Below are 23,576 nucleotides of genomic sequence, written 5' to 3' on the forward strand. Positions count from 1 at the left end.
TTTGCTCAAATTAAGCTCCCACTGCCAATGTCACCATCTGTGGTATGACATTTAATCCTAGTAAAATGCTTGCAAAATAAGACTAGCTATGAGCACAGCTCAGAAGTTTGCCAATTGTTTTACAAATTCATACCCAGTAGACTGTAAGAGAGAAGTAGTCAAAGTCAGGAATGTGCTAGTTAACGCATATCATAGAAATATGAATTGAAAAACCTTGAGGAGGAAGGAAAGAGGAATGGCAACTCCCATTCAACACATCATAGTGAAACATGGTGTTTACTGTCTGACCTGTCCTTCACTGGGAGCAGGATGTGTAGCAGAGAAAAAGCAGCAGCTACTGTAGCCAAAGAAACTTTACCTTAAATTAGAAGACTGACTTACTACAACTTAACCTAAACCAAAGTAGATAGTAGTTGAGATGTTAAAGGCACCAATGAGCATCTTTGCTCATTGTTATTAGTTTTTATCTTAATAATGGTTTTTGTTATTCCATTACCAGAAAATAGGATTTTCATATCTTACCATTAGGTGCCTTAAGATATTTACAGCTTCACAACACAACTTTCAGGATACAAAACCATAGATGTTGCATGGGCAACGAACTGGCCCTACAAAAGGCATGAAAGGATGATATGTACCCTGGTGACCAAAAAACTTACTGGCAGGCTGTGGAGTAGGAGGGAACATGCGTGAGCCCCAGATGCTGTGAGGGAGTTTGTGATAGTTTGCTATTCAGAAAGGAACTTAAACTAGTGACTGACATTAACAACATGCATATGCTATAAATTGTTATAAAACATATAATTTTTCATAGAAAGTCTTGTTTTGACACAAAAAAGTTCTGTTATTGCACACACAAAGTAGACACATGGAACGATGAAGAAATTTTTGCCAAAAGATTTCAATAAACTGCAATTGTCATTTTTCACTGGATATTTCGTTGCTGAAAAGCCACCCGTTTCTCAGACAGCGACAGTTCTAACACTGTGGCACACTTGAAGCCTGGCAAGCAAAAGTCAATGTTGGGGCTCGTGGCTGCTGGTCCACAGTACACTTGGAAATTGTGATATCTCCAGCGCACAAGGAAACAACTGCAAGTGTTTTTGCCACTGTTGCATTCCACAGCTTTATTGAATGGCTTGTGGTTTTTCCCTAGAAGATGAAAGATCTAATTGTGCCAGTTGCGAGATCTCAATTTGTAAAAACCCATTCATTATCTTTCATTTGAATATTCTTAATTGATCCTGCTTGTACTTCAGTAATTGAAACACCTTACTTAAAAAACAGAAGCCTATTATGAGCTATCCCATCTGTGGGTAGTTATAAACCACTCTTGACATGCTGCTGTGTATTTCTAACATAAGTGAGCACTTCCAAGTACTCTCCTAATTATCAGATTGGGCCTCTTATGAATGTTGCGTTAATTATGGTGCAAAAATGAACTGTAGGCCAAAATCTGCAGGTAATTAGAGCATATAATGTAGTGCCAAAGTTAACATTAATGAGAGAGAAATGGAAATATGGAGTTCATGTGAAGAAAAGGGGAAAGTGCCTGTCTTCTGCAGCATGGCATTGAATGGCCTCAGTCATTTGCTTACTTGTTTACCCTGGTGTTTATAATTAGCAAATGGATTTAGATCACTGGAAACAAATAGCTCCTTTGTTAGTTTTAAAGTTAGCTTACTTTCTGTCCTTCATTGCCCAAGTTTTTGTTTCTCTTGTGGAAACATCGACTGTTACAACATTAACAAGTTGAAAATCTGTCATGGAAAAGTCAGTCTTACTTTGGACTGACTCCATCATAGCATTAGCATATGAAGTAGTCTCTTGAGGAAATGAACGACTGTAGAAATACCATTTAGATGGCCGAAATTAAACGGGATAAAGTAATGGCAAGTCATACAGCCCTATCAGCATAGAGGTGGCATGGGGTAGCTGATAGTCTCTGTCATATCTCTAATGCATACGCTGGAGTTGTTAGAATGAGGAAAAAGTACCTTTCAGCCTAGGTGCCTGAGGACCCTCCTGGTGATGCCTTCTTCATCCGTGGTTCACTTTGACATGAGATCCAAGACTGCTTCTCCAGACTTCGTCTCAGCAGCTCTAAACAAAAAGCAAATCAGGCTTACTTTTAAATTATGGCACCATATGCTGCTATTTTGCAATAGTCAAGTTCAGCACTCAAGGTGAGGGGTATCTTCAGCCCCTCCAGCAGGGTCAGGAGGGGAACTAGCTAACATCATCTTACTGTTTAAAGATCCACAGCGCTGCTCAGCACCCAGAGCTGGCGCGGACAGAGCTGGGGGTGGCAGCGCCCCAGCAGGTCTCCATGAACAGGGTGGAGGGGAGCTGGGAGTTGTCATCCCTCACACATCTCGAGTTGGGTGTTTTTCTGCATAGAGGTGCTTGTGATTCTCACCCTTGCACCCAGCCAGAGATGAGATACAAAGTGCTAACCTTTCTAGTGAGGGTAGAGTGTGATGCATTTGGGATGCGCTGGAGAAACGTGGCAGCTATTGTTCTGACAGGATTACAACTGCTAATGGTATAATGAGGCTGATTATTTTTAATGTGAGTTTTGCTGTTTGAAAGCTGCCACGTTTGACAGCTCTGGAAGGCACAAGAACCTGCTTGAGCATGAAAGGGAAAATGCAACCAGACCATGGGAGCACAAGGGCAACAGCAACGAGAGTTTTATCAGCTTTCCAGGAAACAGAAACTTCATTCTCAGTTAAGCGTTGTTGCTTTGGGTCAGGCTGACAGAGGAAAACACAAATTGGCCACAGGAATGGTGTGGTTTAGGTGTGTGGTTATTTGGTTTACTTAAGGTCCATGTAGTTACTTAACCAACCCTGTTGGTTCATGTCCGAAAAGCCACTGGGCCACCAGCATCACAGTGATTCTGGCTCATGGAGGAGATCTGGTAACCTTCTCCCAAAGTATTAACTTTCCCAATGATGGCACTACTTTATGCTGAAAAATTTAACCCAGAGCTAGAAATTGGGTAGGCAGGAAGATACACAAGCTATACAAACACAGTCACAAACGTATATGCTCAAGGGATCACAACCTGTATTTCTTTCCTCTTCCAGGCCCCACTCAGAGATTGTTTGCTGTTCTTACTTAAAAGTTATTAAAAATCTCAGGCATATCATAGTAACGTCCATGTTACAATTAATAACTGGCCAACAGTGACGAACATTAAATGGATGTTCAGAGCAATCTCCACTGGAGGCAACATAAAATAAACCAGGTCAGTGTGGGTCAGGTCCAACAGGCACAGTGCCTGGCCAGCCCTAACCGTTCCCCTTGTCTGAAATCATGTCAGCTAAAACTGAGATGCTGAGGTTTAAAAGAGGACAGCAGTGTTACCTGGTCAGCAGAAGAGAGGACAGCTGCGGTGGGTGCTGCTGTATGCAAAGGGAGCATCCTGTCCCGACGCAAGCTCAGCAGCACAAGCACAGCACTGCAGAGGTGCAGCAAGACCATTACAGCACAGGAGGCTTCATCCTCTTGAGTAAGCATTGCTGAAAGAACCAGGGGAAAGGTGGAATCTAATTATTCTGATGGCAATGAGAAACAGGAGGTCCAAAGCAAGCTCAGTCATCTCCCTGTTTGTATTTCTCCAGCCTGAGAGCATCAATACAGTCAGTGACCCAGAGGCAGAATATTCCCAGCCTCTGAGGGTGCAAAGGATTTAGTAGAGGAAAGAAGTTCTTCAATAAATAAACCACCTTTCCTACAGCCGTAGATTGTTCTGTCCTGGAAAGCATTTCTGATGTTTTAAAATTGAAACAAACTATTTTTATGTGATTAATTGCTGCTGCTGGTGCACCACAGCCCTTAACCAAGCTATGATTTAGTCATACCAGACGCTATTCGTATCTGAAATGACACAATGCTTGATCCAAAGAGGCTAAAAATCTGAAGACAAGGCATACAGAGGTAGTATTATTACCTCTATTTTATCCACAATGAAAGAAGGCTAAAAGAAACGGCATGGCTTGCCCACAAGCAAATTGGAATTGTTGGAAAAACACCTCTGCAGTCTTGAGGTGACCTGGGTGCCTGGTAATCTTCCATCAACAACTTCTTAAAATAGCTCACTGAAGAACTTAGCTGATCTTTGTTCTTATTAGCACACACTTAGCATTTGTCTATTTGCTTAGCATTAAAGTGTCTGTACTCACATTCCTGTTTTTAACTTTTTATGTCTGTCAAGAATGTAATTATCATCTCAAGAGGTTGTTATTCAATACAACAATGAGACATTATAACATCATGCAAAAGGTTTTAGCCAGTACCCAGAGATAATGACATACAAAAATATGCTCCTTCAGCCCTATTTTTTATTGAATTTGACTCTGTTTCTTTGCTGATCTATGTGAAATGCCTTGGCTGACTGAGGCCAGGCTCCTAATTAGTCATCTTCATTAATCGGTCTCTGTCCAATCTATTTCCTGTGCCAAGTGAAGGGTTGTGTTTAGCACTCTGCCAGAGGGACCAATATGATTTTCCTCCATTCGCTGAACAAGAGTCTTCTGAGCAAAGGACCAGTGTGCTGGGATTTAGCTGTGGAAGTTAAAGTAGCTTTAATGCGTTCCTGTGATTTTTCTTAGACCAAACTCATTAATAGAGCCTGGCAATAAAAAGAATAATAATGAGTACTTGCAGTTTGAGGGAAACAAACTGATTGGGTCAAATTCAGCAAATGTTTTCATCAGGAGAAAATGAAAAGGAAACAAGATGCTGAAGTGTTTTGACATTTTATTTCAAAATCATATTTCAGTTTATTATTTGCCTGCACTTTTAAAAGGATCTAAACATCCTCCTTAAAGAAGATATGCTTCTAGTGTAAACACACAAAAATAGATGAACTGGAGGAGATTTTGGTCTTGTTTTGCCAGGGAAAAAAAAAAGAAACATTTCTATTGTACATCAGCCTAAAGCAGTAGTGCCTGTGTGTCGGTGCAGTCACATATCCACCAGGCATTACCTGCACACCTCCACTTTTGGAGGACATCTCTCACGCAGCTACAGTGACTTTCCTGGTACTATATGGGAATGCCTGGCCCATGTCTGACTGAGATGCAGGTCATTAGAGCAAGCGGCAGCCAGAGCTGGCATGTAAAAGTGAGAGAACAGGCAAGCTTCAGCCGAGGAAAACATCCTTCAGGAACAATGCAACAATGGAAAAATAAAGGAGAGAAGCAAACGTATTGATAGATGCTTGCTTTGTTTTCTTTGTCTTCTATGACTTGTCAGACACAAAGAAAGTAGTTTTTTTCCTCACCAGTATGTTTCTCTAACTCAAGGGCTTTGCTTACTTGGAGCACTGTCTGCTAATTTTAAATCTGAGGAGGCATGTAGAAGTCTTACAAAATGTACTGAAGGCTGGATTATGTGGGCTGGAGACAGCTGTTTTTAAAACCTCTAACTGAAGTTTAGTAAAGAATGATGAGAGTTTAGTTCCTGTTCGCAAGGTCTGAGCAGCATTATTTGATTTAAAGATAATTAAGATATTCAGCATAATTGCTCAAGAGTGGAAAAAAATAAACACTTGTCATCAGATAGAGACAAATTTGTATTTACATTTGACTACAAAGGACTTTAAAATCTACATTCCTGTCATATCCATATAAATAATTTAGCAATCCAAATGTTTTTCTCAGATCTGAATTTTCACCATTTAGCTGTAATGGGAAAATTGAACTTTTGATGATATGTCTGTGGATTTTACCCATGTTTTCCCAAAGGACTGCATCATCTCTAAGGAGGAATAGCCCACTGGTATTTGCTCCTCTTCATCTAAAAAATTAAAAAATGGTAAGACTAGTACAGACTTCAAATTTGGCTATGGCATCTTAAGAACTTGTTAGGAATATTTTCTTTTTGGTGCTGATGCTGTTTGAGACATCAAGACCACTGACCAGGTGGGTTTTACACACAGATAGATGTTGATCCCTCCCCAAGATTGGAATAAAAGACACTGAAGGCAAAGAAGGTCTCTGTTGTAAGGCTAGTTGCAGAGGATGGATGTCGCTTTCTTTGCCACGTTACTGTGCTTTCCTGGGCCTGGCTGCAAGGGGACAGACAGATACCAACCGTGTCTGGTCGGCTGTTGCTCCACCAGAGCTCCGGTAGGCAATTTAGCAAATCATCTACCCAGCCACTTTACCCAGATAATCATACCATATCTTGTGCACTCTGCAGGCTGTCAGCTTGCAATGAAGAGAAATAGAGACAGGAGGAGGGGATGGAGACATCCGTCTGCAGTCGAGGCTAACTCAGCTCCCAGGCAGGAGCAGCCAGCCAGCCATACTGACGGCAGCACCATCCCCACGCCTGGGTTCATCTGGTTTGAAATCCAGCTTCCTCCAGCCCACTTGGTTGGAGGCACACAAGAGACAACCATTAAGTGTATCATCTCTACAAAGTTAAAAGAAAATATATCTGATATTTGGGGGAGTTCTCTTCGAGCAGTTCTCACTGTGTTTTCTGAGTTCATGCACTTTTTTAATATTCATTGGTTTCTCACACATTTAGATGAGAAATTCTCTTTGAATTGGCTTCTATTGGACAAAGCAGATCACAGGTAGTCATGTGAAGGTGCAGTGAAAGACCTACCTTTATTAAACTCACCTTTGATAACACACTGGTCTCCTCTGGCTTGCAGGTCAATCAGGTGCAGCACAAGGAGGATACAAAAAAGCTTAAACCTAAAGCTAGGAAATCCTGCAAGTATCTTGTTCATCTCTGAAACAAGAAGAAATGAGAAACCCATAAAGGAACAACAGGAGCTGTTCATCCTGGAAGTATTAGATCTATTGCTAGTTTTGCAGCATTGAATATGAAACCCATTACGTTGTTCTGCAATGTTGATACATATCAATAAAAAGACAGAGCAAGCTTGTAATTTCTGGTTCCATTTTGCCACAGGCATCATGTTGAGTAGGTAGGGGGTATTGTTATCCTGCTATAATGATTTTCTACTGATGGCCAAATGTGGAAGTTCACTTTAGTGGCTGGAAGCATGAGTCATTCAGCCCAGAGATGGCAGAGTTACGAGAAAGCTTTTAATTTTATGGAGTCTATGAACCTGGTAATTGTGAGAGAGGGACAATTTTGTACTGGCCTTTTGAAAATTAAATATACAGCTGTATTAAAATCAAATGTTTCATCAAAATACATTTGATTTGGATTGTATATTTGGGTTTTTTCAACAGGAAATGAGAACAAAACAACATATTTTGTTCTTATTGCATTTTGACATTTTGTGTATTTTAGATTTAGATTTTCTTTTCCTCTTTCAAATTGAAAAATGTCATAGATTATAATATCAAATTCCAGAGATTCTTGGATTTTATGTTTGCACTCTTCTCAGTTTTGACTGTTTCCCAAGATTTCCCAGTTTTCAAAAATGTCAAAAGCATCTTTTCAGGGAGACAACAGCCTCGTCATCTTTATGTTTAGCTCCTGTGACCCTGGAGGGCACCCCAACGGAGGGCATTCCAATGCCACAGGCTCTTTTCCTGCTGTTCTAGAAAACATGTCCAAAGTTTGTTTCTGGCCCTCTGTGATTCAGGGTGGTCTGTGTGATCTTTCTTGGGCTCATCCAGCAGAGATATGGCTAGATAATGATGCCAACCAGAAACCATACTGCATTTAACGACATCTCTATCATCTACAGGCAATCATTTACTGTGGGTTAGTGAATGCCATAAAATACAGAATTAAAAGACTGTTTTCTACCTGCTCCTGGAACAGGAATAAAGTAAGCAGATGCATCACTGTCTGGAATAACTAACGAACAGTCATCTTAAGCTGTTCTCTCTTTCCCTTTCTTTTATAGTGCATTTATGAATTATGTTGTTTGCATTTATAATTATGGAACTGAACAGATGGTGGAAGGCTTATTTCAGAATGATGTGTTCATTAAAATAACCTGCTCGGGTCTGCCAAGTGATTGTTAACTGTAAAGCCAATTTGTTATTGAAGAGAGTTATTTATTCTTTTTCTGTAAGTCCATCTGAAAGAAATGGGGCTTGAGAAATGGACACTATATTGAGTGTGAAGCTACAATAGTGGTGCTGCATATATTCCAGATAGGAAACCACTGAGGAGTTTGGCAGCTGTGACCGAAAGACAAATGCAGGGAAAGATAAATTGTGGACCAACACAATTTTCAAATCTAAGAAAAGCTTAAATTCTTTATCCAATTTGGAAGCTCAGTTCCACTTAAAATGTAGCTCCAGCCAACTTCCACCTATGTCAAGCTCTTTCTAGGGTCTATCGTCATTATGCTGTTGAGTACAATAATGGTAGATTTCATTATTAAAATGGCACTCTCTGTTCAAGCAAAGTGTACATCTTCACAGTTTATCACTTACAAGTACCACTTACTCTCATGTAGTAACATCCTGTCTTTCTCTAGTCCAACAATTTTATTGGGTGCTTCTGCAAATAACAAGCTGTTATTTGCTTCGTGATGTAACTGGGAGTGATCATCACCTATTTGCCTTCCTTCTTGGAAATCCTATTGTACCAGCTTCACTTTTCAAGCTTCAAGCTTGTGATGGATCTGGAAACAATTCATTTCAACTCCTTTGAAGTATTTTATATCTGAGACCTCATGCCCTACTATTTTTACATCAAGACTTAAGGATCTGGTCTGAACACAGATGAAGGACACAGTGTCAAGGTTTCTCTGTTCAGATTGAAAGAATCTCTACTTCTCCAGTTCTGGCCACTATCCAGGTTCTAATTCCTGGCCCTCACATTTCCTTACGAATATATCCTACTGAGGCTACCCCAAGATGCCACTTGTGGCAGATCATCATTCAGTGGGCAGTCTGAGGGCTGTGCTGCTGGTGAGCTGCTCAGAAAAAGTTTACAGCTCTCCTATGGCTAAAAGCTTTGCTCTTCTGCACCAAAGCAATTGGCATCTCTTGTACGCCACAGCTGTGGCGCGGCCATGGAGTCACCAGAATTTTGCAGGCAAAACTCAGAGGAAGCAGAGGAGAATGAGATGCAAAGGACTCCTGTCTGCCTCCCTGAGCCCACTGGGAGCAGAACCAAAGGTGGGGGGAATGGGAGAACAGTGGAAAAACCAATTGTGTTCATTAAGAATAACCAGAAATATTTGTGTTTTCCGGGTTGCGTCTGCAACCATTGTCAAACCTTCAAAGATGCAAACTGGCTGTACAAAAGCTGTTAGTAAGAAGTTTCTGAGGTCCTGGGGTAGTTTCTAATTGCATATGAAGGAAGAAATGTATTTTGAAATGTTTCATTTGGAGTGCTGGAAATCAACAACTGGAGCTAGGAGAAAATGAAAGAGGCAGGCAGATGAGTGCTCACTCATACAAAATTGCCAATATCACAGTGGTTAGATCAGTCACCTTGAGAAAAGGCAGACAAAGGCCTTGAACATGAATTGGGGGCTGCTCTTTTTTTATCTTTCTGTCTCATGAGAAGTTGCAGACTTGCTTCACATCAGAAATGGGGAATATTTGAAACTCTGAAAACTTTTGGGGAGTGGGAAAAGTATTTTCTGTACCTCTGATTTTAGCATGAAACTCATTATTTTTGAAAGTAAGTCTTTATAATTGCATGTTTCTTAGATGCTCTGACCTCGCTTAAACATCCACTCCATCCTATTAAATCTAGTTGTAAACTAAATAAGCCTGTACATTTTTTCAGGGATGTATTGTCTTCAAAAGGAACTTGCCAGAGCTCAGCACAGCAGATTTCTGCTTCAGTTTGGACTTCAGTGCACCACTGTCAGGAAAACATGAATGGATTTTGACTTTTCAGAGTTTCAGTTTTGTTGAAATTCAACGCTTGGTTTCATTTGAAATCTTTCATTTGTAATGCAGTTGGGAAAAACGAAAGTTAAAATAAAAATGTTAATTTTCCCTGAAAGAGCAACAAATTGCAATGCCTTTACATGAAAAATTTTGCTTGTCATTTTTATAGAATTATTGGGTTTTGAATACTTTTTAAAGACAAATTCATAGAAACTGTCACAAACTCAAGAAAACTTCCAGTGCCACAAAACCTGCACATTTATTTCTTTTCTTATTATTTCAAATTTTTAAGAATGCCACAGTTAAAACTTGCTCCTTGCCTGACTCTGCCTGAGTTCCCTGCACCAGTCCAGCAGGGAGTCACTAATGAACCACCAGCCATGAACCCCAAATCCCAGGATAGGGATGATGGAGGACCACAGTTTCTTTTCAGTTTGGGGTAATTTTCCTGAATTGTGTGAGTTTGGGGTTAGTAGGAGACTCTCACAGGTGGCACATCTGTAAGGGCACTGGGTGTGGTGAGTGATGGAGTATATTACAGACTTCAGACGATTTAGTTTGAACAGCTAAGAACAGCACTTACTTGAAATAATTTTATACAAAGTTTTTCCCTTCTATTCTTGTATTATTTAGAAACTGGCATTAGCTATTCTGCATTTATAATATAAAGATTATCAAAAAGATTTGCAAATACAATGAAACTTGGTGCTTATCAGCTTTTTGTATGGTTTATGTCTAATCCCCAGACTTTGCAGCCATTTGTGTACCCAGCTGAGACCCAAGCTATCCTGGCAGTACCAGTAAGGCATACACATTACATAAATGCACCCATCCATCTACTTCTGCAGCAACACTGACCTCTTGGTGTCTGAATGTGTGTGCAAAATCTCTTCTCTCCCTAGTGGCAACATGTCCTTCATTTTCCGGGCAGAGGGGCAGTGGATTTAGGTGGCTAAAGTCCCAGGTAGCAGAGAGTTAACAGCTCCCTGTAATCCCCCCACAAAAGGCAAACCCTTCCCAACCCAGCCCAGGGACAGATGCAGAGCCTCACCTCAGTCTCCAGTGAATGTCAGAGCAACAGGAACCACCTTCTGCCAGTTCAGAAATTGAAGCAATTAATAGTGTAAACAGGTGTATTGGGAAGGGATTACTGAACTGAGAGCAAAGACAGTTGTGCACCCACAGCGAGCTGGGATGGCTGCGGCTTCCTACAGCAATCCTCCTCCATTCCAGCTGGAGGTTTTGCCGTGCATCAACAGCCATAGGCATCAATTTTATTCATTTTTTCTCTGCTATTACTATGACCCTTTAGGTAAAATAGTTTCTCCTGACAGAGTTAAAGGAACAGAGGCTGCTGAGGGAATGCTAAACCAGTGTTTGTTCAGAGGCTTTGAGAAATGCAGGGATTCAGCTGTAGCTGGGAAAGGCTGTCTTTGCTCCCAGTTTGTTATTAATGAGCAGTACCTTCTAATGCGATCCAAACCCTCACAGTTTCTGTACCTGTGAGGGACACCTTGCCCTTCGCAGCAGCCACTGGGATTAACTGCCCGCAGGCTGATGAACTCGGGTTTACAGGGAGTTTAGGAAGAAGGATGGATATGAGTGGTCAGAGCAAGGACCACCGTTAAAAACCAGGAGTGTAATTCACAGGTAAACCAGCTGCAGAAGTGCAAACTCTGCTTCCCCAGCACTTCTGGTGCAGAGGAGCTGTGGGTTAGCATTAGACAGCTTTACACAGGTACTGCAAGCATGAAGGGTTGGTAGGAAGCATTTTTGGGAAAGACCAGATACCTTCCAATTCCAGTCCATTACCCACTGTCCAAAGAACCCCAGGCACCATCTCCAGACAGAGGATCCCTTCTGGAAATTGGACCAGTGGCTGTGAGCTCTGGCAGCGGGGTGGCACACACTCCATCAGGGTATTGCTTCCTCTCCTCCTGGTCATGCTCTGTCAAGGAAATGGATGCAGTTAGCTTCTGTGCTCAGAGCCAGGAGCCCTAAATTGTACTGCTTTCCAGTAAGACAGGCATGATCCTGGGGCATAGAGCTAGATGCCGGGGATTTGCCCATCAGGAGAGGACTAAGCAGGGACCTCAGGCTCTGTGAAAACCAGCGACTGTTTTTCATTACAGTAGGGAAAGCCAAAGACCAGCAATTTTTTGGCTTTGCTTCCTTAATAAACTGTGCAAGTCGGTGTGTGGGGTAGCTCTGCAGGGAGCAAAGGTGGAGAGATCACAAACAGCCACTGCATCCCCTTGGTGTTTTCTCCTCTCCTCTCCCTAAGTTCCCAGGATAATACTGGAGCTCCTTGCTCTGGTCGTGGGTCTACAGAGGGTAAACCCACACAGCTCCCCTCTGCTGTGCTGAGAGCTAATCCAACCAGTTAATTAAAGAGTCCATTGGACTGTCAGAAGCAGCAGGAGACGCAGAAGCAATTATCTCCAAATTGGCCATCATCACAATTAAAGTACCATTTGGCAAGTATGTGAATAGCCTGCAGCAGGGTCCCTTTATAGGTGGTAATGCCTTTTCATTATTGGGCTTTATTGCTGGGTGGTGGTGTTTACAATCTGGGTAAAGCTGTCAGGTGAAATGACAGAAACACTCGCCCCCAGTTCTGGGAGGAGTTGGTTACAGGGGGCAGAAGCAGCCTGGGATGCTGTTTGTAATTCAGCTTGGTAGCTTAACATGCCAGTGTATACAAATCCCATCGAAGGAACTCATTATAGGCAGGAAAGCAGAGCAACTAATTTGCTGCACATAATTCATTTAATGCATTTAAACCTTTTTCATTTTTTTCCTACTCACATATTATGGCTTCCTCAGCTGTATTCATTACTCAAACCTACTTGATAAATTTATCTTGAAACATTCAGCCCACACATGCAGGGTCCGAGTGTTGTGTTCTTCTGGTCAGTAAGATAAGTCGCATGGTGCTTGGCTTCTGAGCTGGGTGGGAGCTGAGGCACATTAGCTGTGTGTTCCTCTAGGTGAGGCAAAAAAGAGTGCAGCTATGCTTTCTCTCAGAAGCTTGCTTCCCTCAGACACTGATGCCTGAAAAATTAATTGTATTTTCAGAGAGCAGATCAGTTAAGACATGATGGTGTGAAAAAAAAAAAAAAGCATGGCCGTTATAATCCTTTTATCCAACACTAAATTGGTGCCCTGTAGCTGGCAGGTAGCTTTGAAGGGAAAAACTGCAGTATGTGAAAACAATGCTGGTAACACAAAACCCTGCCAGCAGAGGATTCCTATAACAGTTTCCTGGAGATGCTGGTAAGATTTTTAGGAATGATGTGCCAATGCCAGAGCAAGGCATCACCTCTGCAGTGCAGCTTTCGCACCCTGCATACGAATGCTCTTTCCTCCTCTTCTACCCGTCCTCTTTCCCCACAGGGCAAACAGCTGGAATTGTTGAGCTAACTGCCAGAGGCTTCAGACAGACACTTTGTGCCACACGAGACCCTGGGACACCTTAATGACTTCTTTTTAGCTTAATGCATCTTTGTAACAAATGGCATCGCCTGCTAAATTGCTGATCTTGCACAACTGTTTTCTGACTACTGCAGAAGAGGAAGAAGAAGAAAGGTTTGGCTCTTTGGATATCCTGTATGAAGTCAGCTTTCAGTGCCTGTCTGTCGTGCTCCTGAGCAAGTCCTGAGTTGCCCTGAACTATGTCTGCCTTGCTCACTGGGCAGGGAGTCTCCTGGCTCTCATCCTCTGTATCACCGTTTGTAGCAGACTTTGCCGTGCTAGAGGTCTCCCTGCTGGATGGCCTCACACAATGTGCCATGTCTGACTTGGTATATAAAATTAAAATTACATTATGACTTGTATGCTTCATGGTCATCTAATCGGAGTGTCTGTTCAGTGTTAGATTCAAAATGTCTTTTCTTGTTTCTTACATTAAGTCTGTATCTCGTTGGTAGAACTAGCACATTTCTTGAAAGTTATGATCATTATTTGAAGTGATGGAGTACTGAAAGAGTATGTTCAATAGATATATCTGCACATATGGTCATCTGCATTAAGGCAGCCCAGCTTGACCATGTTGAAAACCAGCATCTAGTACATTAGAGGGTAGATTCCTCCAGGAATATTCACCAGGGAAAACCAGACAGACAGTACAGTTTATACCCTGGCTTTCATTTTGACTCCATTGCTGATCTACTGGAACTAACGGATATATCATTTGTAGGATCTTCAGATCATCTACTTCAGACATTTCAGTGGCTTGTAAGCACCTTAATTAGGAGTCTAAGTCCCAAGTATACTCAATGGAGAAAGAGATGCATCCAGATAATTAATACCAAGTAAACTGATGTCATAGTATCAGGTTTTGCATATGTAGACAATGAGGAGTTCCTGACCTTTTTTCTAATGATTATTCAATCAAATCCTGAGGCTGACAATACTTCTTTGCCCTTTGCTAATAGCAGAACAGATATATTCCTCTATTTTCTTAGGTTTTTTTCTTTTTTTTTTTTAATGTTTATTGGGATGCAGATATTTCAGGTATGTCTTAGACATTTGTTACTAACAGAAACAATACATCTACATCTCTAAACACTCAGGAGAGGAAAGTCTTAACAGGGACCTGATTTCCCCAGTATACATTTGGACTAGGGAAAGGTATATACATGACATGATACCACCAAAGAACATAAACCAGCACTGGTTTAGTAAGACATACTAGAGATTACTTACTTTTGTAAGTGAAAATGCCTTGAAATGTTGGTCTTCATCTCAAGCAGCATTCACTTCCCAAGCTAGTCTCAAATGATCCTTTACATGCTTGCACTGAAGACATTAACTGAAGTGCCTTCAGCTTAGTTCACCTGCAGAGGATCAGTGCTTCTTAGTTCTTTGGTCTGCTTCTCTCTCATTACTAGCTGCACGCATGAAAACCAACAGGTTCTTGATTTTCAGGGATTGCCCTGACTGCATCAAACTGAAGATTTGGTTTCCTGTCATAGAGCAAAGTAGGGATTCACATTTGCTTAATGTGGGATCTGGATATTTGTAAGATGTACTGTCTCTTAAGATGTACTTCAGGGTTTTGAAGAACTCATTTTACATAAGCTTGTCTTTTAACTAGCACAAACAAATTGTTCTTTATGTTTTTCCGCTTCCAGGTACACTGTTTTACATAATGGGCATCATCAGGAACATGAGAAACTTCCCATCCACAATGACCCTGAATCCCAAGAGTCCTGTTTCTAGTCACACTCCTAGACGAGGAGTAGCTCAGCTGAAGGGACAGATTCCTTTAGGATAACCAAAGGATTCATGGACATCAGGACTTTATGAAAACTTGTTCATCTGCATTGTCATGGTGCCTCCTGCCCTGACTTCACATGAATGTCCAGCTGCATGGGGGTAGATAGATGGAGGCATGGGAAGGTACATGAACAGAATGGCTGAAGAGACTTTCCTGTATCTATCTGCAAGGACAGCTGGGCTATATGACTGCCTCAGAGCCTTACTCCAGGAGTGAGCTGATATCCGTCAATGTAAGGAAACAACACAGATAGATACAAACCACCCAGTGCATGGACTTCTGTTATTCCTTTCCAGCTGCCATCTGTGCACAAGCCACCTCTGTTCTGTGATATGACCTTAAAGATTACAAGTTCTGGGTAAAGCCCTAACACAATGTGAGACTCAGTGCCCGCTTTATCTGTGCAAGATCCTGCCCAACGGTGACTGGATGCTGTCGGGAGAGAAACAGCACTATGTTTTCTTTAGCAAAATAAAAGGAAATGTTTGCCCTTTGATTACAGTTACCGGTGAAAGGTCAGCATGAGCTGCTGGTTCACCCTACCCTTTAGAGCTTTCTTTGTAAATACTTTACTGTGTTTCCTGGCCAAGTTCTTTGGTAGAAGATTCATAGGGTGTATATAGTGCCTGACAAGCTGGAGTGGGACCTACAGAGGCATTTCACTGCTAACAGAAGGCCCTGCAAGCACTATCTATCTCAATCCAGCCCAGCTACTAAAAGACAGCGGCCATCCTCTGCCATTCAGAGGCCAATGGATGGGATGTGGCCCTCAAAGCCAGTGCTGTCCTCATTGAGCAAACTTTGGGCATTCTTACCAAGAAGAAAGGTTGGCCAAGAGGCAGAGTCAGTCTGTAATAGATCACTAAGTGCCATCTTGAAAGTTACACCGTCTAAAAAGCCTGTATAGCTACATTAGGACGATAGACTTCTGCTTACGTTTTCCATCTTTATTTTTCTATTTGTTTCTAGTCTCTTCTAGTTGAAATGAGAAGTTTCAAGACTTTCAAATATCACCATATGCACACCTCTGTTTGCAAAGATCTCAGTCCTTAGCTGCTTCCTGCATGTAGATGTTGCTATGTTCCTTGTGAGCTGCTTCCACCTTTGCATGGAAAGGGTAGGCAATGCTGTAGACTTCGCAACTTTGGGAAGATGATTTTCATGCAGTGGGAAGTATGCAGGACAAAGACTATGAGCCTCTACCCTTTTTAGATGAAGATCTAACCCAGAGATGCCACCCTGGGCCTAGAAAATAAAATTGAACTTTGTTATATTGTGTAATCATGTACAGATATTTTTAATGTAAAAAGAAATGGTGACATTATTTATTATTTTCTATCAGGAACATGTGGGGTTTTTTTCATTAGAAGCTTCTAGACCCAGGAGCTTAACATTATATGTATTATTATTTAGTAATATTTCTGTTGCTATGTGACAGGTATTTACTGTAAAAAACAAACAAACAAATCCTGCTTTGAACAAACAAAAATGTTGCTAGGTAGGAAAAAAAATTGTGCATGGTAAGAACAACTGGCTTCCTAACCATGGTGTCTGACTTCTTTAAACACTTCTGCCACGTAAAAGTTGCTGACAAAGATTCACATGATTTTCCTTTAGGATTCGAAAGGACACTGGGCAGAAACAGCTCTAATGAGAAGAAGACAGACACTTACTAATGCAGAAAATTACTAGCAGTTAGAAAGAGACAAACTAGTGGTGTTTGTGGTCGTAGGTGCCGATGGGAAGAACATGAGCTGTTTGAAAAGAGGCGGTGAGATAGTTTGAACCAATTCCTGGTTCGCCATTAAGAACAGTTTGGCAATGATCTGTTTTTACAGGTTTGTGTTTCCAAAAGAACTTGTTATCAGTTCAACTCTATTGTTGACACCAAAACAGAGCAGTGGGTGAAAAAAAAAAATAGGCCATTATTGAAAGCTTGGAAAAAATCCATCCAGGCCCACTTCATTCCTATGATCTACATCTCTGTGGAACTGCTCACATGGGGTTTTGTCTGGATTTGGGTATGCAAGACTGCAAAAGAGATTGTCTTGGTTTCACCTCGAGTATCAAATTTCCTAAAGAAATCCTGGAAAAGCTTTTCTCTGTCCCTATTAAAAGGCATCAATATATTGGTATGAAATTACTCAGTGATATGGAACCAGCAGCATGGGGATGCTATAGTGATGGTGTTCTTTGTTTCTGCTGTTGTCCTTGAAGTGTTTTTTCCTATATTTTTATGTGCTTTCGTAATATATCTCTTCTTAATTTAAAATGAACTTCTCAACACTGCATTTTACTCATGGGCAATGTTCAGAAGGCTCTACCAATGGGATCAGCAGCTCACTAGCCAAAATTGTCAAAAGTTCTGACGGAAAAAAAAGCTCCAATTCCAAACACCATATTTGAATGAAATACCAAACACAAAAAGTCCATGTTCTGTGTCATCTCTGGCTAATTGCTCACTGGACTCAGTAAACCTGTCATGAATGACCTGGCGGTTCCTGCTGAATAAGTCAATAATCTTGGCAATGCTTCTGTGAACCCAGCAAATGATGTTGTCCAGCATCATCTAATGGGAAGTGTCCCTGCCCATGGCAGGGAGGTGGAACTTGATGATCTTTAAGGTCCCTTCCAACCCAAACTATTCTATGATTCTGTGATCAATAATAGAATTTCTATGGAAGAGAAGCCGTCTAATGGAAAGGACCCATACTCCATTTCCATTGCTAAAGGTAGCTGCTCCTGTAGCCTCTGGGTTCACCTTCTCATTGACCATTTTGGCTAGCGGTGTCAGAGTCTTTGCCTGTGCTGAATGATGTGTAATGCATTGGCTGTTTCTAAAAATAAAAAATCCTCTATGTACACTGCAGTAAATTCCAGCTCATGCTCATTTCTTGGACTGTTTTCACTCAAAATAGAAGATGCTGCCAAGTAAGACTTCCCACCTGCCTCGCAATATACTCAAACAGCTGTAACAGCAAGGGAGAATCTGGCACCACTGCTCTGAAAATGCTGATGAGCTCTTGGGTCATTACACAAGTTCCTAATGTTTATGTACCAGAACAGCCCTGCCTCCTGCGCCAAGTTCTCATGCACCAGCTCTTTCTCCCCACACTTTTGCTTAGATTGTTACTGAGCCCTCTTTCTCCCTTTCCTGTGCTGTGTCCACCTCATCTCTTACTGCCTACACTGAGAGAGGTCACTGCTATGGGCATCATACTCAAGAGAGGCAAATCTACTCACTTGCAAATGTGGAGTAGGATATAATTTTGTGTGGCTCTGTTTCCCCTAGTTTCCCAGTGAATTTGACAGAAAAAAGATGCTGCCTTTCCATCTCTTTCCTGCCATCTCTCACAGATTTGCTCTAATAACTGTATATTTATTTCTTCACATAAATATACTAGTACTCATCAGCACATTATCACAGCACCACAGTTATGGGCTGGTAACACTTGATATTTTTTTGAATGCAGTAAGCCTCAGAAGTGTTAGCATGATGCCTGCTGTAGCTGTTTTCTTGGATTACAACTGATTACACTTTTCCTCGCCAGAGGTAATGTGCTAGCAGAACAGCTAGCTAATAAGAAATTGGCTGTCTGGGCTTCTGCTAAACTGTCTTCAGGAGGCCAGTCTGTCAACACAGTTGTATTTCCATATTTCTGTATTTTTCTAGGCTCCAGAAGCATTTCAGAGATCTTGCATGACATTTGATAGCAGGATGTGTGCCTACTCAAGCAAATCCAAAGATGCATTGAGGTTACTTGTGCTGGAAGAGGGAAGGAGAGCAACAGGTTGACTGCTTCCAGAGGCAATTTAAACCCCAGCCTAACACTAAAACCGTGTCCATCTGACTTCAAGGGGGCCCTAGACAGCATCAGGGTGCACAACACCATGAAGCGAGCCATCCTTTCTACTAAGCAGCTTTTCATCTCTCTCATGCTCAGTTTACTCAGATAGAAATTAAGCCACAGCCATGCTGCAAAGTAAAATTCAGAGACATAATAAACATGTCACCAATGGAAGCTGTGTTCAATAAACAGAAGCTCCAAGGAAGAGTGCAGAAGAGACCATACACTTCAATTAGCTGATGATCAAGACTGTCTGGAGGGATGTGAAGCAATAATGGGATGATACACGTTCTGTAAATGTCAGTCCTTGAGGCAGTCAGCAGCTGTGTTGCTTAGTGAGATGTATGGAGATATGGCTGCAGCCCAAGTGTACTAGCAGGTCATGCTCATAAACACCATGCAGACAGACAAATCCTTATGGGGAAGTGTCCTTTTCACATTATCCTTCACAGTTCTTTCAACACCAAATACATTTTCAGTTTTTAGCCTTGGAGAGGGCAATGAAAAGAGGAGAAATCGTATCTCAGCAAAACATTCAGAAAAATGCTTTCAAAAACTCTCAAAAGCCTTCCCATTTAGTTCAGAAATTTAGTATGTGACCTGCTTCTATTGCAGGATCTGATGCCCATCCAAACACAGTAAGAAATGGAAACATTTACTGCTGTGGCTTAAAAATGAAGGCAACAGCTTCCATTTGCATTACACCAAGGTATGTTGCCTTTGTGCCTACACTCCAGTTGCAGTGTATTAGTAGAGCTCAGAAGGGGCTCACAGTGGAAACAGAGGGACTGACAGTGTTGGAGCTGAGGGGTATTTGTAGAGATGTGTGGGAAGCCCTTACTTGCTTTTCACCCACATAGTGCCTGGCTCCAATCTACGTTTTCCACATTCAGCTTGTTTGAAGGCTAAAATCACCCCCAATCTCAATATAGAAGTGTATACTTCAAAGAGAGGCCATGTACATACTACGCATGTGCAGAGGACTTGAGCGGAAAAACCAAACTGGGCACACTGAAATCCTCTTTCTCGACGCTCTGTTCTCTGCACATTTCCAGTCACAAGCAGATAGCAGGGCACATACAACCACCATTTGCTTACAGAGATACTGACATATTAACAAGCTTAATTCATTACTGGTTATAATTTACTTACAATCATAGGAGCCCACACCTTGGCCTAGAATATCTACCTGAAGGAGTCCCGGGTTTGAGAGTCGCTGTGCTGGTGGTTGAACTTGCAGAATGAGTGCAATCAAAATGCAAAATGGACTCACATGAGCAATAAAAACCATTATTGGGGTCATCTTGATTTTGAGCAGTATGAATCCCTCACTCCAGAGAGAGTTTTTTTGCAAACTTTGGTCCTCCATGAGTGTCTGTTACAAGAAAGGACACTTCAGGGAGAACGTACATTGGAAATGTATTAGGTAACCACTGAAGTCTTGAACGTGAGTCAGAGCTGGGAGGGCTAAATGATACTCACCTCGCCTTTGACTTCAGTGCACTTTACAATGGCCTTTATTTTACCCTGCTTTCTCCTACTGTCCCTTAAATGGGACCAAGAACTCTGCGAATAACCAGTAATAGTGTATTAGTTGTACTTAAATGCTTTTGCTCATCTCAAAATAACTCTCAATTTAGGTACTACTAAGAAATACCTTTGACCTAAAGATCATCTAACCACAAGATTGTGGCTTTTAGGATGAAATAGACTAAAAAATGGCTCTGTACAGCAAAGATGAGGAAGAATCAAAAGGTGTTTGAGGTATTTATTGGCATCAGCCTGACTTAATAGTGTGCAACAGAACTAATCAACTGGGTCCAAATTGTGTCCATTCAACTCCTAGCACAGATGAAAAATACGTAACAAAGCCAGTAAAATGATGGTTTCTTGGAGCAGGCAGCCCACGTATGGCAGACTGAGTCATTCTGAAGTTTTCCTCACCCATCTTTGTAAACACTAAAGCCAAGGAGAGCATTTTCATTCTGTAACTGTCAATTGTAAATCCTTCAGTAACTTAGGATCCAATCTTTTTCTCTGCATTAGATTTCCTGAGCCATCTCTGAGTACTATCATGCCAAAAGGCAATAAATCTGTTGCAGTTTTTCTACTAATATGAACTCAATAAGAATATACAAAAGCTTTTCTTTCTTTCAATTTTTGTATAGCTTAAATCTCTTAGAATCCAAAATAATCATATTCATTCAGCATCTTATAAAGACTTACCTTATAACAGGAACTTTCTCACCTAATTATAAAACCAGATATAATTTAATTAGAATTCACCCAATATTGGAGTTCCACTATTTCTTGTTAAACTGAGCTGAAATTGCCTTTGTTATTAGGAAATCTAGATTTCCTGTGAAGCATATGCTTATTATTTAAAGGATTTCAAAGATTCAGCAGAAGAGCTTAACATTATTTTAGCATACATTATTTGACAATTTATAGAATTCTGTCTTTTAAAATGATTTTCATTGATCTTCTGAAGCTCTTTTAATCAATCATTAAAAACCCCCAGAGAAACCCTAAATATCTTTCCTGGATGTCCTGGGTTCAGCTGTAGCAGTCATTTTTCTCCTTCTTAGTAGCTGGTGCAGGGCTGTGGTTTTGACTTTAGCCTGAGAACAGTGCTGATAACACACCGATGTTTTTAGTTGTTGCTCAGTAATGCTTACTCGGATCAAGAAATTTTTCAGTCTCATGCTCTGCCAGTGAGGAGGGGCACAAGAAGCTGGGAGGAAACAGAGCCAGGACACCTGACCCAAACTAGCCAAAGGGGTATTCCATACCACAGCATGTCATGCCCGGTATAGAAACTGGGGGGAGTCACCTGGAAGGCCCAGATCGCTGCTCGGGTCAGGCTGGGTATCGGTCGGTGAGTGGTGAGCAATTGTATCCTCTCCCCTTGTTATTTCCCTTTTCATTATTATTGGTGGTAGCAGTAGTGGTTTTGTGTTATACCTTAGTTACTGGACTGCTCTTATCTCAACTCGTGGGATTTACATTCTTTCAATTCTCCTCCCATCCCTCCAGGAGCAGGGGGGAATAAGGGAGGGAGTGAGCGAGCAGCTGCGTGGTTCTGAGTTACCAGCTGTGCTTAAACCACGACACTGGACCACAACAGAATGGGAATGCAGTGCTACCTAATGCTCCTCACACAACAGCTGTAGTGCCAAGGTCTGTTTCCCTAAGAGATATTGTGAAGGGGGCTGCTTAGTCCTCCGGGACAAGAGGAAAGTGTATTTCCTTGCTGAGTAAGTAGCACACTTGACTTCCTTGAAGCTTTCTCCTAAGTCAAGATTAAGGAGGCCCCAAATGAGGACCTCCAGCTGCCATGGGGAGTGCTTCAGTTAGGCAATGATCCAGAATATCAGAACTAAATCCCTTTCCAGCAGCCTCAGTAATGAATCTGTTTTCATATTCCTGACAGCTGAACCCACCCACCAAACACGGCTCTTGACATAATGAGTATCTGAAAGGGCTGTCAAACCGTATTAACAGTCATCTTTTTATTGCTAATCTCTAAATCCAACCCTATTCAAGGGCATCCCTCTATCTGTGAAAAACAGAATACATAAAGGAGAGTCTAGAGCATTATTGCAACAACTACTGCCAGTGATGGAACAACAGCTATTAATCCAGACATTACTTTAAAAACTACATAGATTAACACAGACATGTTTACTCCATACCAGTTTCCATGACTGTGCCCCACTATGACACTTGATCATTACTCTCTTTGAAAGAGTCAGTTCACTTGCTGCTACCTTTACAACCCTCAATGGCAGTCCCAAGATCATTACTGGTAATCATCTTCACACAGAAATTCAAGCTGTGAACATCTGTGCTCCTCTTGCATAAGCTTAGAGCAGCCAAGAGAGGAATTTTCTACCCCTGAGAGCCTACATCGAGCTCTGCGTCACCAGCTTGGCTCCCTGTGGACAGTCTCACCCAAGAGCACAACTCATGTCCCATTTCAAACTGCCAGATTTTTTACCCTTTGCTAGACCAGGCATGTTTAAACCAATAGTCTGCACTTGCTTGCTCCCTTCCTTGCTCAACTAACAAATTTAAAAGAGGAGTGCAGCAAAGGCAGAGTCCGACTTTGGTGTAAAATTTGATTTTTGTCCCTTTTTGCTCCTGGAGAGGAAACAGATTGAGACATAGATGAGGAGATTAAACTACATCAGGAAATACTCTTGAGCAGAAATCCACCTTTGCAGACATCATACCAAGCGAAGCAGAAGTTTTTCCCTGCAAACACAAAGCTGGTGATTTTGCTCTATAACAAGTCTGCAATAGAGAACACTTATCTCAACACCTTATGACTGTTAATGAACTGATAGAAACTCTCCAGATTTGGCTGTCCTGTTATCATGTACAGTGCACACAGGTACATACAAATGCCCTGTCTTCCCCCAGACAAAGGATTAAGTTTGAATTGCTTGAACTAGTAACTCAGAGCAGAAACCATGGGCAAGGGCAGGAGTCTGCAGCTGCTTCTCGCACATTGAAGAGCTTAGAGACTGGAGTGATGGTAGCGGCAAAATTCCTACCTCTATCAAATCCTTATAGCTTTTCCTCAAATAAAAACATACCTCCAAAATCCTTTTCTTTTCAAAACCCATACACTGTTTT

General features: G+C 41.5%; 1 protein-coding gene and 1 long non-coding RNA gene across 4 annotated transcripts in view; one reads left to right on the forward strand and one right to left on the reverse strand.

Annotated features, from left to right (window-relative positions):
- HTR4 (5-hydroxytryptamine receptor 4) overlaps nucleotides 1-16,358 on the forward strand; it is a 129,989-nt gene extending 113,631 nt beyond the window's left edge. The window contains exons 7-8 of one of the 3 annotated variants that reach the window (XR_003994106.1): nucleotides 13,203-13,609; nucleotides 14,942-15,028. Coding sequence is in view for 1 of the 3 variants with exons in the window: in XM_030503967.1 (XP_030359827.1) it covers nucleotides 14,942-15,029 (88 nt within the window). In the remaining 2 variants the exon portion in view is untranslated. Of the gene's footprint in view, nucleotides 1-13,202; nucleotides 13,610-14,941 lie in introns of all 3 variants that reach the window. The other 2 variants (XR_003994107.1, XM_030503967.1) reach the window with 2 other exon arrangements.
- LOC115615618 lies at nucleotides 1,895-14,944 on the reverse strand. Its single transcript, XR_003994108.1, has 3 exons — nucleotides 14,514-14,944; nucleotides 6,193-6,429; nucleotides 1,895-2,101 (listed from the first exon to the last, which is right to left on the reverse strand). It is a non-coding gene; the product is annotated as an uncharacterized LOC115615618 (long non-coding RNA).
- Nucleotides 16,359-23,576: the final 7,218 nt, after the last annotated feature.

Source organism: Strigops habroptila, chromosome 12, assembly GCF_004027225.2.
Source record: "Strigops habroptila isolate Jane chromosome 12, bStrHab1.2.pri, whole genome shotgun sequence".
In the NCBI taxonomy this organism is placed as follows: Eukaryota; Metazoa; Chordata; class Aves; order Psittaciformes; family Psittacidae; genus Strigops; species Strigops habroptila.